The sequence below is a fragment of the Crinia signifera genome, chromosome 5 (assembly GCF_055691185.1).
Source record: "Crinia signifera chromosome 5, ASM5569118v1, whole genome shotgun sequence".
Classification (NCBI taxonomy): Eukaryota; Metazoa; Chordata; class Amphibia; order Anura; family Myobatrachidae; genus Crinia; species Crinia signifera.
This window is the reverse complement of record NC_139221.1, coordinates 149,746,941-149,760,133: the sequence shown is the minus strand read 5'-3', so window position 1 is coordinate 149,760,133 and position 13,193 is coordinate 149,746,941. Positions and strand designations below refer to the sequence as shown.

The window sequence follows — 13,193 nt, the reverse complement described above, 5'->3', positions numbered from 1 at the left end:
CCCCCCCCCTTTTCGGGATTTTGGCGGTCTGGATTCCGGCGTCGGGATTTTGATCACCGGGATTCTGACCGCCGGGATTTAGTACCAATCCCATTTCTACAATTTGTGTTTTGGTATAAATATGAGGACAGTGCAACTTCAGAGATTCATTGCCAATACCAACCACCATTGGTGCTTTGCATCAGTAACTGTCATCACCAGGTGTACTCCACTCAGTTCCTGAGTTATTGGTACCCAACTTGAGCAGTGTGAATACCAGCATATACTTACAGCAGGCATGTCCAAACTATGGCCCTCAAGCTGTTGTGAAACTACACATCCCAGCATGCCCTGCAATCATTTTAGCATTCCCTAATAGCAAAACTGTGGCAAGGCATGGGACTTGCAGTTTCACAACATCTGGAGGGCCATAGTTTTGACATCCCTGATTTACAGCATATCATCTCCTGGATACTCACCTCTTCTACCATCGAAGCTCATCATTGGACAATTCTGATGACATCCACCCTTCAGTTCCTGCTGATTCACCAATCCGTACCAGTCCCATTCTGGCTAGTTATGTTTTACTACCAGTTTCCTCCATCATTGGTCATGCCTTCAGGCAACAAACTCTGGTCTTGTACCTGAAATGACCCACATATGATTGTTATTATAGTCCCCTGTAGCCCTCAAAAATTAAGCGACTCTTCCACATATTGCCCGCTTCTTAGTGAAGTTGGCAGGATGGTGGGACATTTACTGGTAGCGCAGCATCCTTCTGAATGGGGCAGGACTAAATTACATATTGTATCATTTGGCCCTGCCCCCTAGTGATGAACCCATGAATCACAGGTGATCCTGTGTTTGGGGGCAGGGCCTTACGATGAGCCAAGCCTCCGCCACCTCCTGAAATCTGAAGTGTCTGCTCTCAGGGTGGTAAAGATGATGCATAAACCTTTACAAAAGTAACCACAGCCACATATTTACTTCTATCATACCTACCAACATTTTGCTTTGCTGATGCAGTCCCATGAAGGGGGCGTGGCCTTGCAAAAATGGGGCATGGCTTTGCGGAAATGTTTGTGATCATGAGGCCATGCCGCTGGGTGAGCATAGCCAGCGATGTGAGAACTGTTGGCCATGCTCCCTTCTCATAGTGAATAGACACTAGGCGTGTGCACAGCATCTGTTCTCCACTGCTCTGCTAAGCAGTGGGGAATAGACACCAGCCCGGGGTGGACGCAGGACAGTCCCAAAAAACTAGGAAGGCAGAAATCAGGACAGTTGGTATGCTTATATTACTACGCATTCATAAAACTTTTTGTAAGGCCTGGAAAACATCGTCAGTCTTCTATCCAAGGTAAGATGGTTACTTTTGACATCTGGTCTTTTATGCCCAGAACGATGTGCTATTGTTGTGCTAATCCTCTCCCGCAGCAGATGTTGCAGCTGTCATGAGGTTTTGATGTGTAGCTGCTTCTTGTTTACCATCATGTCTGATTTAGAGAGGTGGAGAAGTTCTTTTGAGGCATTAATGTTTTTCCCTTGTTTTTGCTGGGAGCTGTTTGACTTTGATAGCTGCTAAATTGTTAGCTTAGTGACCATGTCAACAAAATGTGCACAAGTAAAAGTGAGCAAACAAATGTGCGAGAAATGCTCATACTACATAAAAACATTTGAAAGAAAAATGTTTCCTTATCAGCTGTCGCAAGCCTGCATAGGATATCTTTATTTCTTAAAGATCAATATATATAGATGACAAATGTTAGAAAATAATTGTAAACGTGAATCTACTGTGGTGTCAAATAGTTTCATGTATTTAAGCATTTCAGATCATTTTGTGAATGTTTTATTTGCTGTGTGTGATTTGCTATGGTAGGAAATTTCCTGCCTATTGCCCGCCTTGCATGATTTTTTCTAGTTGACAGTAATTTCCGCATCCCTCTCCACTGTGTAGCCAGTTACTCTTTCTAGGGTATCGGTATTTAGATTAGAAATACTCCATCATTTTTCTGGCACCTGATGATCTAGAGCTTCTTTCAATCTGTTCATATCAGGCACTGGGCGAACAGGAGTGGGAGGGCGTTATTGTTGTGCCTAGGGGTTCAGTCATCCCTAAATCCGCCCCTGGGGGGAAGGAGACCAGGTTGGTGGGTAATCACTCTTCGACGGATACCACCGATAATCCTGCAAATGGATAATCCGGCACACTGCTGGGGCCAAGTGTGCTGCATTCGCACAGGGGACCAATATTTTGCGTCTGCGCAATATACGCAGCCAAGTGAGCAGGTCTGCATCAGGCCCCTAGATTGCAGTGTTAAAATAAAGCTGTACTATCTGTTGGCTACATGCAGAAGCAGCCAGTAATTACCCTACACAGAAAAAAATTATAAATGTATTTGCTAACATTTCATTGCAACATAGGCCCTTATATGCCCTTATTCTGGTTGACAAGCCAGAATGATTTTGCCGATCATCAAATGATTTCTACAGTCAGGGGCGGATTGGCCATTATATTCACCGGGAAGTTTCCCGGGAGGCCGACGACATTGAGGCCGAAATACAGTAAATTATATACTGACTCTGACTGTCAGTCATCCACTCTCTGGCCGGGCCATCCCCTCCCCTGGGCCGTGTATCAATCAGAAGCAGTGCCGCGGCTGGATAAAGCTCAGCCTCCTTCCAGCCGATGTCCTGTCACCCGCTGTCCTCCTCTCCCACCGCTGCCCCGCTTCCTCCTCTCCATATAGTACCATAGATCCCCTGGGAGGCGCGCACCAAGACACATGCTGGGACCTGCAGTCTGCAGTATACTTATTTCGGGAACCCCAAATCTTCAAAGGCCAGAGGACTCCACAAAGGAACAGGGAGCCGAAGGCTTTGCACAGAGGGTTCCGGAGGCCTTGTGCAAAGAAGCCGGGAGATGACTCAATCACTCTTTCCTCTCATTCACCCCACCCCCCACTCTCGTCCCCTTGCTCCCCCTTCTGCCCCTCGCAGCGCACTCCCTCCCTTCCCTGCCATGAGTAGCAACCAACCTGCTGAGTGGGAGGCCCTGCACCAAGGAGATGCAGCCCTCTGCTGCCAGTGCCGTGGATCAGGAGGAGGCCCGTTGCTGTGGATGGCGGGGAGGAAGCCTGTCACCGTGGATTGGAAGGAGGAGACCCATCGCCAGGGATCTTAAAAAAAACCTGGCACCGCAGATAGGAGGATGAGGCTCTGCACCATGGGACAGCAGACAAGAGGCCGGCGCGCTGGTGAGCAGGAAGAGGAGGCCCATTGCTGGAGAGATGGAGAGGTGCCTGAGGTACACTTGCCAGTTTTATTGAGGGGGAGGAAGGATTAGGCTTTCTATAACTTTAAAACACATGCCTGCTCTCCCTTCTGTCTTCTGTACTTCCACCCTCTCCCCTATACCACCCCTCTTCTCCTCTACCACCCCTGTCTCCTCTTATACAATCTCCTCCCCCCATAGCACCCCTCTCCTCCGCTACCACCCCCTTCTCCACCTGCTCTACCACCCCCATCTTCTGCCTCTACCACCCTTTTCCCCTCCTCTACCTCCCCCCTCCCCTCCTCTACACGCCCCTCTCCTCCTAAAGTCCCCTCTCCTCCTCTACCACCCCCCTTCTCCTCCTCTTCCACTGCCTTTTCCTCCACTACCAACACCTTCTCCTCCACTACCACCCCGCCTCCTCCTCTACCATCCCCTCTCCCACTATAACACCCCTCTTCTCTACCACCCCCCTCTCCTCTTATACCATCTCCTCTCCCCCTATACCATCCCCTTCTCCTCCTCTACCACTCCCCTTCACCTCCTTTACCACAACCTCTCCTCCTCTACATCCCCTCTCCCCCTATACCACCCCTCTTCTCTACCACCCCCATCTCCTCCTATAACATCCCCTCTACCCTATACCACCCCTCTCCTCCTCTACCACCCCCTTCCCCTTCTCTACACCCCCTCTCCTCCTATACCATCCTCTCTCCCCCTATACCACCACTCTCCTCATCTACCACCCCCTTGTCATCCTCTACCACCTCCTATGCTCCTATAGTACCATAGTCTCCTCCTTTACCACCGCCGTCTCCTCCCCTACACCCCCTCTCCTTCTTTATCCCCTCTCCTCCTATAAAACCCCCTCCCCTTCTCTGCCCCCTCTCCTCCTCTACCACCTCCTGTCCTCCTATACAACCCTCTCTCCTCCTCTAACCTGTCTCCTCCTCTACAACACCATCTCCTCCTCTACCACCTCTTCTCCTCCTCTAACCCGTGTCCAGTGGCGGAACTCCCGGAGACAATGGAGTCATCTGTCGCCGGGCGCCAGGCTTAAAGGGGGCACTGGCTCCATTGCCTCCGATGTTCCCCCCCTAGCCTTGTGTGCGGCGTGCATCCCCGTGTGCGCAGTGTTCGGGCGGGCGGGAGACCCCCCCTCCCCCGTGCGTGCAGTGTTCCAGGTGGGAAGCCCCCCTCCCCCGTAGCCCTGTGCCGCGTGCAATCAGGCGGGCGATCCTCCCTCCCCCGTAGCCCTGTGCGGCGTGCAATCAGGCGGGCGATCCCCCCTCCCCCGTAGCCCTGTGCGGCGTGCATTCGGGCGGGCGACCCCCCCCCTCCCCCGTACCCGTGCGTGTAGTGTTGCAGGTGGGCAGCCCCCCTCCCCGTTTGCGGGTGGGCAGCCCCCCCGCAGCTCCCCGTTCACTTGTGTGTAGCGGCCGCATCGCCGCTCCTCCCTGCCGCCTGGCAGCGCGACAGAAGTCGCATGAAGAGGACTGAGCCATCAGTGTCACTGTCAGTGACAAGGAGCCGGGAGGTCGCGCCGCGGAGACAGCCCACCTCACACAGCCAGTGTGCATGTGAGGTGACTGTCAAGAAAGAGCCGGCAGCTGGGTGAGAGATGCTGCAGCGCAGGAGGGTGAGTCTATGTCACCCTGACATCCTTTCTTTGTCTTTCTCCATAATTCATTCTTTATATTTCTTTTCTCTCTCTCTCTCCCCCCCCCCTCCCCCCCCCCTCTCTCTTTGTGTGTGTGTGTGCTGGGGGGGGCACCAACTTTAGTCTTGCCCCCGGGCTTCTTCATCAAACTTACGCCACTGCCCGTGTCTCCTGGGGGTATTGGCTTGTGTATGACCTGTCTCCTCCTCTACAACCCCATCTCCTCCTCTACCACCTCTTCTCCTCCTCTAACCCGTGTCTCCTGGGGGTATTGGCTTGTGTATGTGGGAATATGGGGGGGGGGGGGAGTAGGCAGATAGTTTGCCTAGGGTGCGGAGATACCTTGTACCGGCCCTGCGGCCCCTCCCTCTCTCCTCCCATCTCTTTTTCACTCCCCATCTCACACACTCTTTATCTCCCTTCCCTCTCACTCTTCCCCACTTTCTCTCTCTCTCACCCACTCTCCCTTCCCCCCACTCTCTTTCCCTCTGTCACTCACTGTCACCCTCCTCTCCCTCTCTCTCCCCCTCACACACTCTCCCTCCCTCTCTCTTCCCTTTCTCATTCTGCCTATCTCTCACTCTCCCCTTCCCTTACTATCCTCCCGTCACTCACATTCCCCTCTCATCCACCCCTCTCTTTCTTTGGCCACCACTATTACGCCATCTCCCTTACTCACCCCTCTCATTCATCCCCTCTCTCTTTCTCTCTCTATCTTCCCTTTCTCAGTATCCCTCCTCTCTCTGACTTCCCCTCCCCCCATTATCCCTGTCACTCATTTTCCCCTCTCACCCAATCCCTCTCTCCCCTCTCTCTCTCCTCCTCTCACCTACACCCTCTTTCTATTGCCATCTCTCTCACCCCTTCTCACTTACTATCCCCTCTCATGCACCTTCTCACTCTCTACAGTCTCTCTGTCTTCCCTCTCCCCCCCTATTTTTATGTCTCTCACTTACTCTCACCCCCTCTCTTTGTCTCTAAATCATCACATCCCCCCGTCCCCTTGCCCTGCCTATTTCTCTCCTCCTCTCTCTCTCTCTTCTACTCACCTCCCCACTCCCCTCTATCTCACTCTACCCTTGCTCTCTGTGCCTCACTGACTCACTCCTCTCCCCTCTCACTGTCCCTTTCTCCTGTACATCTCACCCACTCTCACTCACATCCCTCCATCCACCTTCCCTAGCTCCCTATGTCTCTCCCTGTAGCCACCTTTGTTTCTCTATCTCTCCCCATCACCCACTGCATCAAAATCTACCTCTCCCCTGTGGCACTATCTCCCCATTTTCCTCTCTCTCCTGTCACGTTACCTTTCCAAGACATCACCCTCTGCCTCTCTCAATCATCTGTTAACTGTTACCCACTGTCTCTCCTTATCATTCCCTTTGAGGCCATGCCTTTGTTTTGGGAACATGTGCAAATAAACCCCCTCCATTCCCTGTTATGGTGCCCCACTGTCATTTTGTTCTGGATCCACCCCTGCCGGGCACTGTATCAGTGACGGCAAAGCCCACAGGGCCTCATCTCCCACCCGCTGTCCTCCTGCCTGCTCCAGGCCACTGCCCCACCTCATCCCACCCCACCTCCTTCTGCCCATACACTGCAGTAAATATAAGGTCCAGTGCTCTTGGATGCAGCTCCGCCTACTGTTATGCTGCTCCGCCCATTAATGATTTGCTGCCGCCCACATGAGGCCACTTCCAGATATTTTCCAGGGCCACTTTTAGTCCCCAATCTGCCCTGTCTGGTGACGGACGGACAGCTGACATCCGCTGAGATCAGCTGCATACTCCCCGCACCATTGGGCAATCACCATGGGAACACCCAGAGTTTTCATGGGAAACGCACCCTGTCGCCGCTGCCTCACACCCCCTGCCCACACTGCTAGGTGTGAGAGGGACAACAAACTAGCAGGTGACCGTGTCCGCTTGCACCAAGCGTCTGCACATGCCCATAATTGCGCAGATGCTCAACACGCAGGGGAGCGAACCATTAAGAATAGCAGCCATGGTGTGTTCCAGGCACAAAATGACTTGTTTTTTTGATAAATAAATTTAGCCATAAATCTGAAAATTACAGATGTATACTCAAACACAGTTGCTGCAGTCGTGCCAGGTGTGCCAGGTCCTGTTTAACTGCTCAAGACAGTTTAACTGCTCAAGACAGTGCACAACTGTGCCAGGTGTGCCAGGTCCTGTTTAACTGCTCAAGACAGTGCACAACTGTCGATTTTAATCACAACAAAACTACTTCATGAGACTGCACTGATCTGTGTGTGACTGAGGGGTCAATGTATCACCACAGCAATGTGCTGTGATAACACACCTCCCAACTGCCCTGCTTTCGCAGGATTGTCACGTTTTTTTAGGGGTTTTTTTTTTGGGGGGGGGGGGCAGTTGGGATTTCCCCGTTATCCGATTAACAGCGGTGAATAGACACAGCCTCTATTGCTGCAGCCAGAAGGGGCTTCATGGCTAGAAGCTCTCAGAGCCTCTGACTATTCCCCACACAACAGCAAAATGTGGGGCGTGGCCTTGCGGGATGATGCAATTTGTATGCAAATCCACCCTTGCCGACAGGCCACGCCTACAAATTTCAGGTGCAGACGTCCCACCAGAGAGCTTGATGAAGTTGGATTGGAGGTATATGATAATATCAGCCCAACTCGCAATGCAATAATTGACTACATGGATATATCAAATCTCGCATGCAGGGGCAGAGCTTACATGAAAGCTTTGTCCCTGAGATGGTTCTCCACAGCACTATCAAGTATTTACATACCCCATCCATGTGTTTGCACATGCTCCGCTGCAGTAAACATCACTGCTACCACCACTGGCATGGCCTGAAGCCACGCCCACACCTCTACAGATCGTACTTTAAAAAAAATTGAATTAAAGGATTTTGAGTATTTTTCATGAAAACTACTCCAAAAGCATTTTCATGCAGGCAGGTGAAACTAAAATATGTGAAATGGAAATGGAAACACCTTTTTTTCACATTGTTTTTATAAAATCAATTTATATGAACCCTTTGGATGCCAAATGAATTTGTCAAAAATAGGTGTGAATATTGCCAAGCAAGCAATTTTATAATTATAATGCTTATATAGGAAATGTAACCTTTTTTTTCTCCAACTTTTTTTTCAAAATTATATAACAAATGTGAGCGATGGGGGTAAATTTAGTGGATATTTTCACAGAGATGTTGGCACTCAGGGGGTTAATAAATGGACCCCAGATTCTGAATGTGTATTCTTGTTATATTTGCAGAGTGTAGCACATAGGCTACAATGGTAGCTGTAGATTTTATATATACAGCAGAATAACATTTTCCCTGGCACTGTAGTGTGACATAATATGAACTAAAGGACACTGTAAAGTTATATAATATGAATGTTTTTTTTTTTTTTTTGTGCCATACAGATGGAGTCACGCTTGTTCATATGACCAGCGCACTATATCGGCACACACCATTCGCCAAGACAGGGACATTTGCTCTCAACATCCCTGTGTATAGTGTGTGCCGGAAAATCCACCTAACTCACCGTTTAATGAGCATTGTGCCCTCTGATATATTGCACATCAGATAGTAGGATGCCACAGATACTGCGGTGTTGTTACACTAAGCATGCAGGGGCAAACGCAGGATTTTCAGAAGGGGGTTTCCAGAGGGGCGGAGCAAAGCACGGAGATGGACACTTAGGTGACCGAGTATATGCTGGGTCAGTTAAAGTATTATAGATAGACCAAATGTATATACATAATTACATACATACATACATACATACATACATACATACATACAGGGGTGTCAACAGCAGTGTAGACCCCTGGGCATAGCAATGTATTGGGGCACCTACCGATCCTCCAGCGGTAGGGGTGGGGGAAGCTTTGATGTCCCGCGGGTGGTAGGGGGTATTATATCAACCGCTCAGCATGTAGGGCCTGGATCAGTAATTTTCACTAATTACCCCTTTACTGCACAGATGTTGGGAGATGGGGTGGGAGAAGGGGGCATTGGGCTGAATGAAGGGGCCCTGATACATAACTTCCAGGGTGGTAGAGGATGTTTAATACGCAGAGGAGGGGTGTATAGTGGAGTGGGCTTATTATTCATAATTTTCAACTTGCTTGACTGCAGATATCTCCAGTTCCCAGAAATAGATTTCTTAGATTTTAATGGAATTAAAAACTAGAACTACCAAATGGTGTTGGGGACTAGGGGATCAGAGTTCAGGAGGCAGAGCAATCTACCAACGAGTATATAAAACTATATACCAGGTGTGTGGAGCTGGAGCAGTAACCAGCTGCTGGAAGGCTGATATCTCTGGTTCTGGGAACAGTAGAGACAAGCTACTAGTGTTCATCAAAGGGGGAGAGTCCCAGCTTTTGGAATATACCCTCAGAAAAACTCTAAGTCAGACAGGACCTGTAATATCTGACTGGGCAGAGCAATTAACAGGCTTGGATGGGGACCACTGCTTTGAAGTCAGATATCTCCGGTTCCCGCGGGCCGATTTTTAAAATTCTTGTACCCCTGGAAAGAGGGGACCCTCAGCTTTCAGACTTGTGCCCTTAGGCTCCTGGAGGGCTTTCTGGGTACTCATAAACCCCCCTGCGTGCGCTACTGGCATGTAACGATATATTGCACCCGTGTATGGCAGATGATGTAGTTTTTGCATTTGTATTCCTTCTATTTCTAGACGGGGTGTTTTGCATCTTCATGAAAGCAGAGGAATTCAAGATTTAGGCCTACCACGCTGGGAATTGACATCCTGTCTTATTGTTGTAATTGTGTTCCTCTACTTCAGCTTATGGAAGGGGGTAAAGACTTCGGGAAAGGTGAGAATTATTCTGGTCTAAGCTAATGCTTGTTATTAATTTATGTATTAAGGGTCTGATTCAGGCCTGTTCGGTAGGCCCACCCCCTCCATACCTCCCAACCATCCTGATAAGCGCGAGAACGTCCCGGTTTTCGGAGACGTTACTGCGTCCCTCCCACCACCGGCAGCGTCCTGCGGCAGGGGGGGGTACACAGTTCGGAGTCCCCCCATTAGTTGCTGGTGAGCCGCAAGCAGAAAATAGATGCTGTCTGCATCCAGAGGGGCTGGGGGCTTGGCTAGAGGCTCACAGAGCCTCAGGGCCATGCCCCCACTGCGTAAAATGGGGCGTGGCCCTCCAGCAGCAAGCCGCGCCCCCTAATTTCGGGCGTGCGCAACTGTCCATCCTCGGTGAAACTTCAAGTTGGGAGGTATGACCCCCTCCCACTGCACAAATCCTCTCTGTAACATGCGAGAGGATGTGTTCCCTAACACATCCCCTTGTATGTGGCTGAACGGGAGAGAAATCATTTGGTGGTCATACACTATCAACATAAAGGGAGCGTCAGCTGCCCGCCCCAGACAGGCATCACCACGCTTGCGTTTGCAGGGGAGTGGCCAGTGTTTTTATGGGGACGCTCATAAAATACTGGGTTTTCCCCTGCTCCGGCCCCCTTCCCTCCCCTCACAGGGGGTTATTCTGATTCACTCGGAAAGGCACAATCACTCTCTAATGAGCAAAACCATGTGCACTGCAGGTGGGGCAGATGTAACATGTGCAGAGAGAGTTAGATTTGGGTGTTTTATTGTATCTGTGCAGGCTAAATACTGGCTGCTTTATTTTTACACTGCAATATAGAAATCAGTTTGAAGTACACCCCCCACCCAAATCTAACTCTCTCTGCACCTGTTACATCAGCCCCACCTGCAGTGCACATGGTTTTGTCCGTTAGAGAGTGAAACAGAATAACCCCCACAGGGTGAATGCCTCAGCGAGTGTGATACTTGCCGAATGCGTTCACACAGAGGGTATGCATATGCGCAGTTGCGCATGTGCCGACCCCAACCATCGTAAACAGGGCCCGAATTTGGATGCAAACGGACATGTCTAAATCGGCCCCTTCTGCTTCTTGCAAACAAATATATGAGCAACATAAACATATGACGTCAGGCTTATTATCATTTACACAATCCATAAAGCAACAGTGGCTCTACATTGCAAATTCTTATTATTTGGGACTATTTTAAGTCATCCAATTAAGATGGCGCCTTTATGAAATGTGTCTAATTTGATCTTTATAATGTGTTCAGTCTAAATGTTTTTGGACCATTGAACAATTAGGCTAATGCCAATATGAGGATATTTAAAAAAAAATGAGATGTTTTATTAGAAGTGTGGATAGCTCTCTTCTACTACATTCTGTCCAAGTGTACATTCTGCACCATACTGTATATACAATAAATATATATATGTATACACACACACACATATGTATATTCTATCTATCTATCTATCTATCTATCTATCTATCTATCTATCTATCTATATATATATATATATATATATATATATATATATATATATCTAGGCAGAAAAGAGGAACAGAGGGGCACTCCATAGTGCATAAAACAATTTAATATTTTAAAGGCAAACAGCACAGAGTACAAGTCATAGGAAATGCTCGTACCAAATAATACATCGGCAGTGGGCTGGATACCACAAGATTTTAGAAATGTTACCAGGCAGGTTCAGCACACCATCCGGAGCACAGTCAGGATACACGCGGCCCACGCTGCTTCTCTTTAGGGGATACACAGCGTGCCGGGTCCTTCTGAGGACAGACGGAGGGAGGACAGCCTGGAGCAGACAGCGAGCGTCACCGTAGCCACGCCCCTACGCGTTTCGTGATAACACTTCGTCAGAGGGCGTGGTCTAGGTGCGCTCGCTGACCCATAGAAAAAGCTGGAAACATCCAATGAGCTTAAACACAAGGATGACAGACATCGGCATCAGCCAATAGAAACACTGTCTCTCAACAAACATTGCTTAAAAATAGCCGGCCAATCCATAAGCCGCCACTATGATTGACAATACTAGTGTCCTATCAGAACTCAGCCCTAAGGCATATCTACGACGTGCCTTGAAGCTCCGTCCACAAGAGTTCTCTCTCACTGAACTCAATAGAATTACTTCTATCGCTTGATGGACTGGTCACTTAGCCAATCTCCATGTTTCTATGTTAAACATAGGTAGCGTCTTTTTCACTGTAAGCGCTGCTGACAGGATGATTTTAGAGAAAAGTCAGCGCACAAAACTCATAATTGCTGGCTCTCTGTATGTTTCCAACATTTGCTTTTGCCTTCATAGTACAATCATACATAATTACAATCATTATATGGTACATAAAGTGCAAAATGTGCATATTTAAAAAACATAAAAAAACGTGAAAAACTACATATTTCAGTTTCTTTTAAAAAGACATCAAATGTATATATAAAAATGTAGATTTCATACTTTTAAAAATGGAGTTATTTCGTACCCCTCGTTTAACCCTACCGGAGCTAGTGTGTTGAGATTTAGAATCCAAAAGGTTTCCCTTTTAATCAGATCCTGATCTCTATCACCCCCTCTTCTGTTAGGGAACACCATTTCAATGCCTTTCACTTTTAGGCTCGCAGGATCACTGTTATGGAATAATTTAAAGTGGCGCGGGACACTATGATTCAAGACATTATTTTTGATATTCCTTATATGTTCCAAAACTCGGATTTTTAACATCCGTTTGGTCTTTCCAATATAAACCTGCCCGCAGCCACAGGTTAACATATATACGACAAATACAGAATTACAGTTAATAAATTGTTTTATACGCATATTGTCTTTAATTAGTGACCCCTTATCAATATGCGTACAAACTTTACATTTTCCACAGGGATAACAACCTTTTATGTCAAGCATATTTCTAGTGGTCTGGGTATTCCTGGGATTCTCAAGCTGGCTCTTTGCCACCATTGATTTTATTGTATTAGATCTCTTATACACAATTCTGGGTTTATCTTCAAGATGTCCCTGTAGAATTGGATCTAATTTTAAAATGTGCCAATTATGTTCCATAATTTGCTTGATCTCCTTCTGTTTGTCATTATATTTTGTTACAAATAGACAATCCACCTTATCTGACTCTTTTATCTCCCCTTTCTTTTTGTACTTAAGAATTTCATCCCGGTCCCCTGATTTAGCTCTCATCAGTGCAGACTGAACCAAGCTGGGTGGATAACCCCGTTCTCTAAACCTTGTTACATATATTTCAGCTTGTTCATCAAAGGTGACCATATTCGTACAATTGCGTCTAAGACGTAAGAATTGGGAGAAGGGGATGTTATTTTTCCACGACTCCAAGTGACAGCTAGAATACTCTAAATAACTATTACTGTCTACTTTCTTGAAGTACGTGGAAGTT

The 13,193-nt window shown here is 48.1% G+C and overlaps 1 protein-coding gene across 1 annotated transcript in view; it reads left to right on the top strand.

Annotated features, from left to right (window-relative positions):
• SLC6A3 (solute carrier family 6 member 3) overlaps positions 1–13,193 on the top strand; it is a 126,023-nt gene that overhangs the window by 50,726 nt on the left and 62,104 nt on the right. Inside the window, exon 5 of the mRNA XM_083188114.1 lies at positions 9,616–9,754. Within this exon, the coding sequence (XP_083044240.1) occupies positions 9,616–9,754 (139 nt within the window). The remainder of the gene's footprint in view (positions 1–9,615; positions 9,755–13,193) is intronic.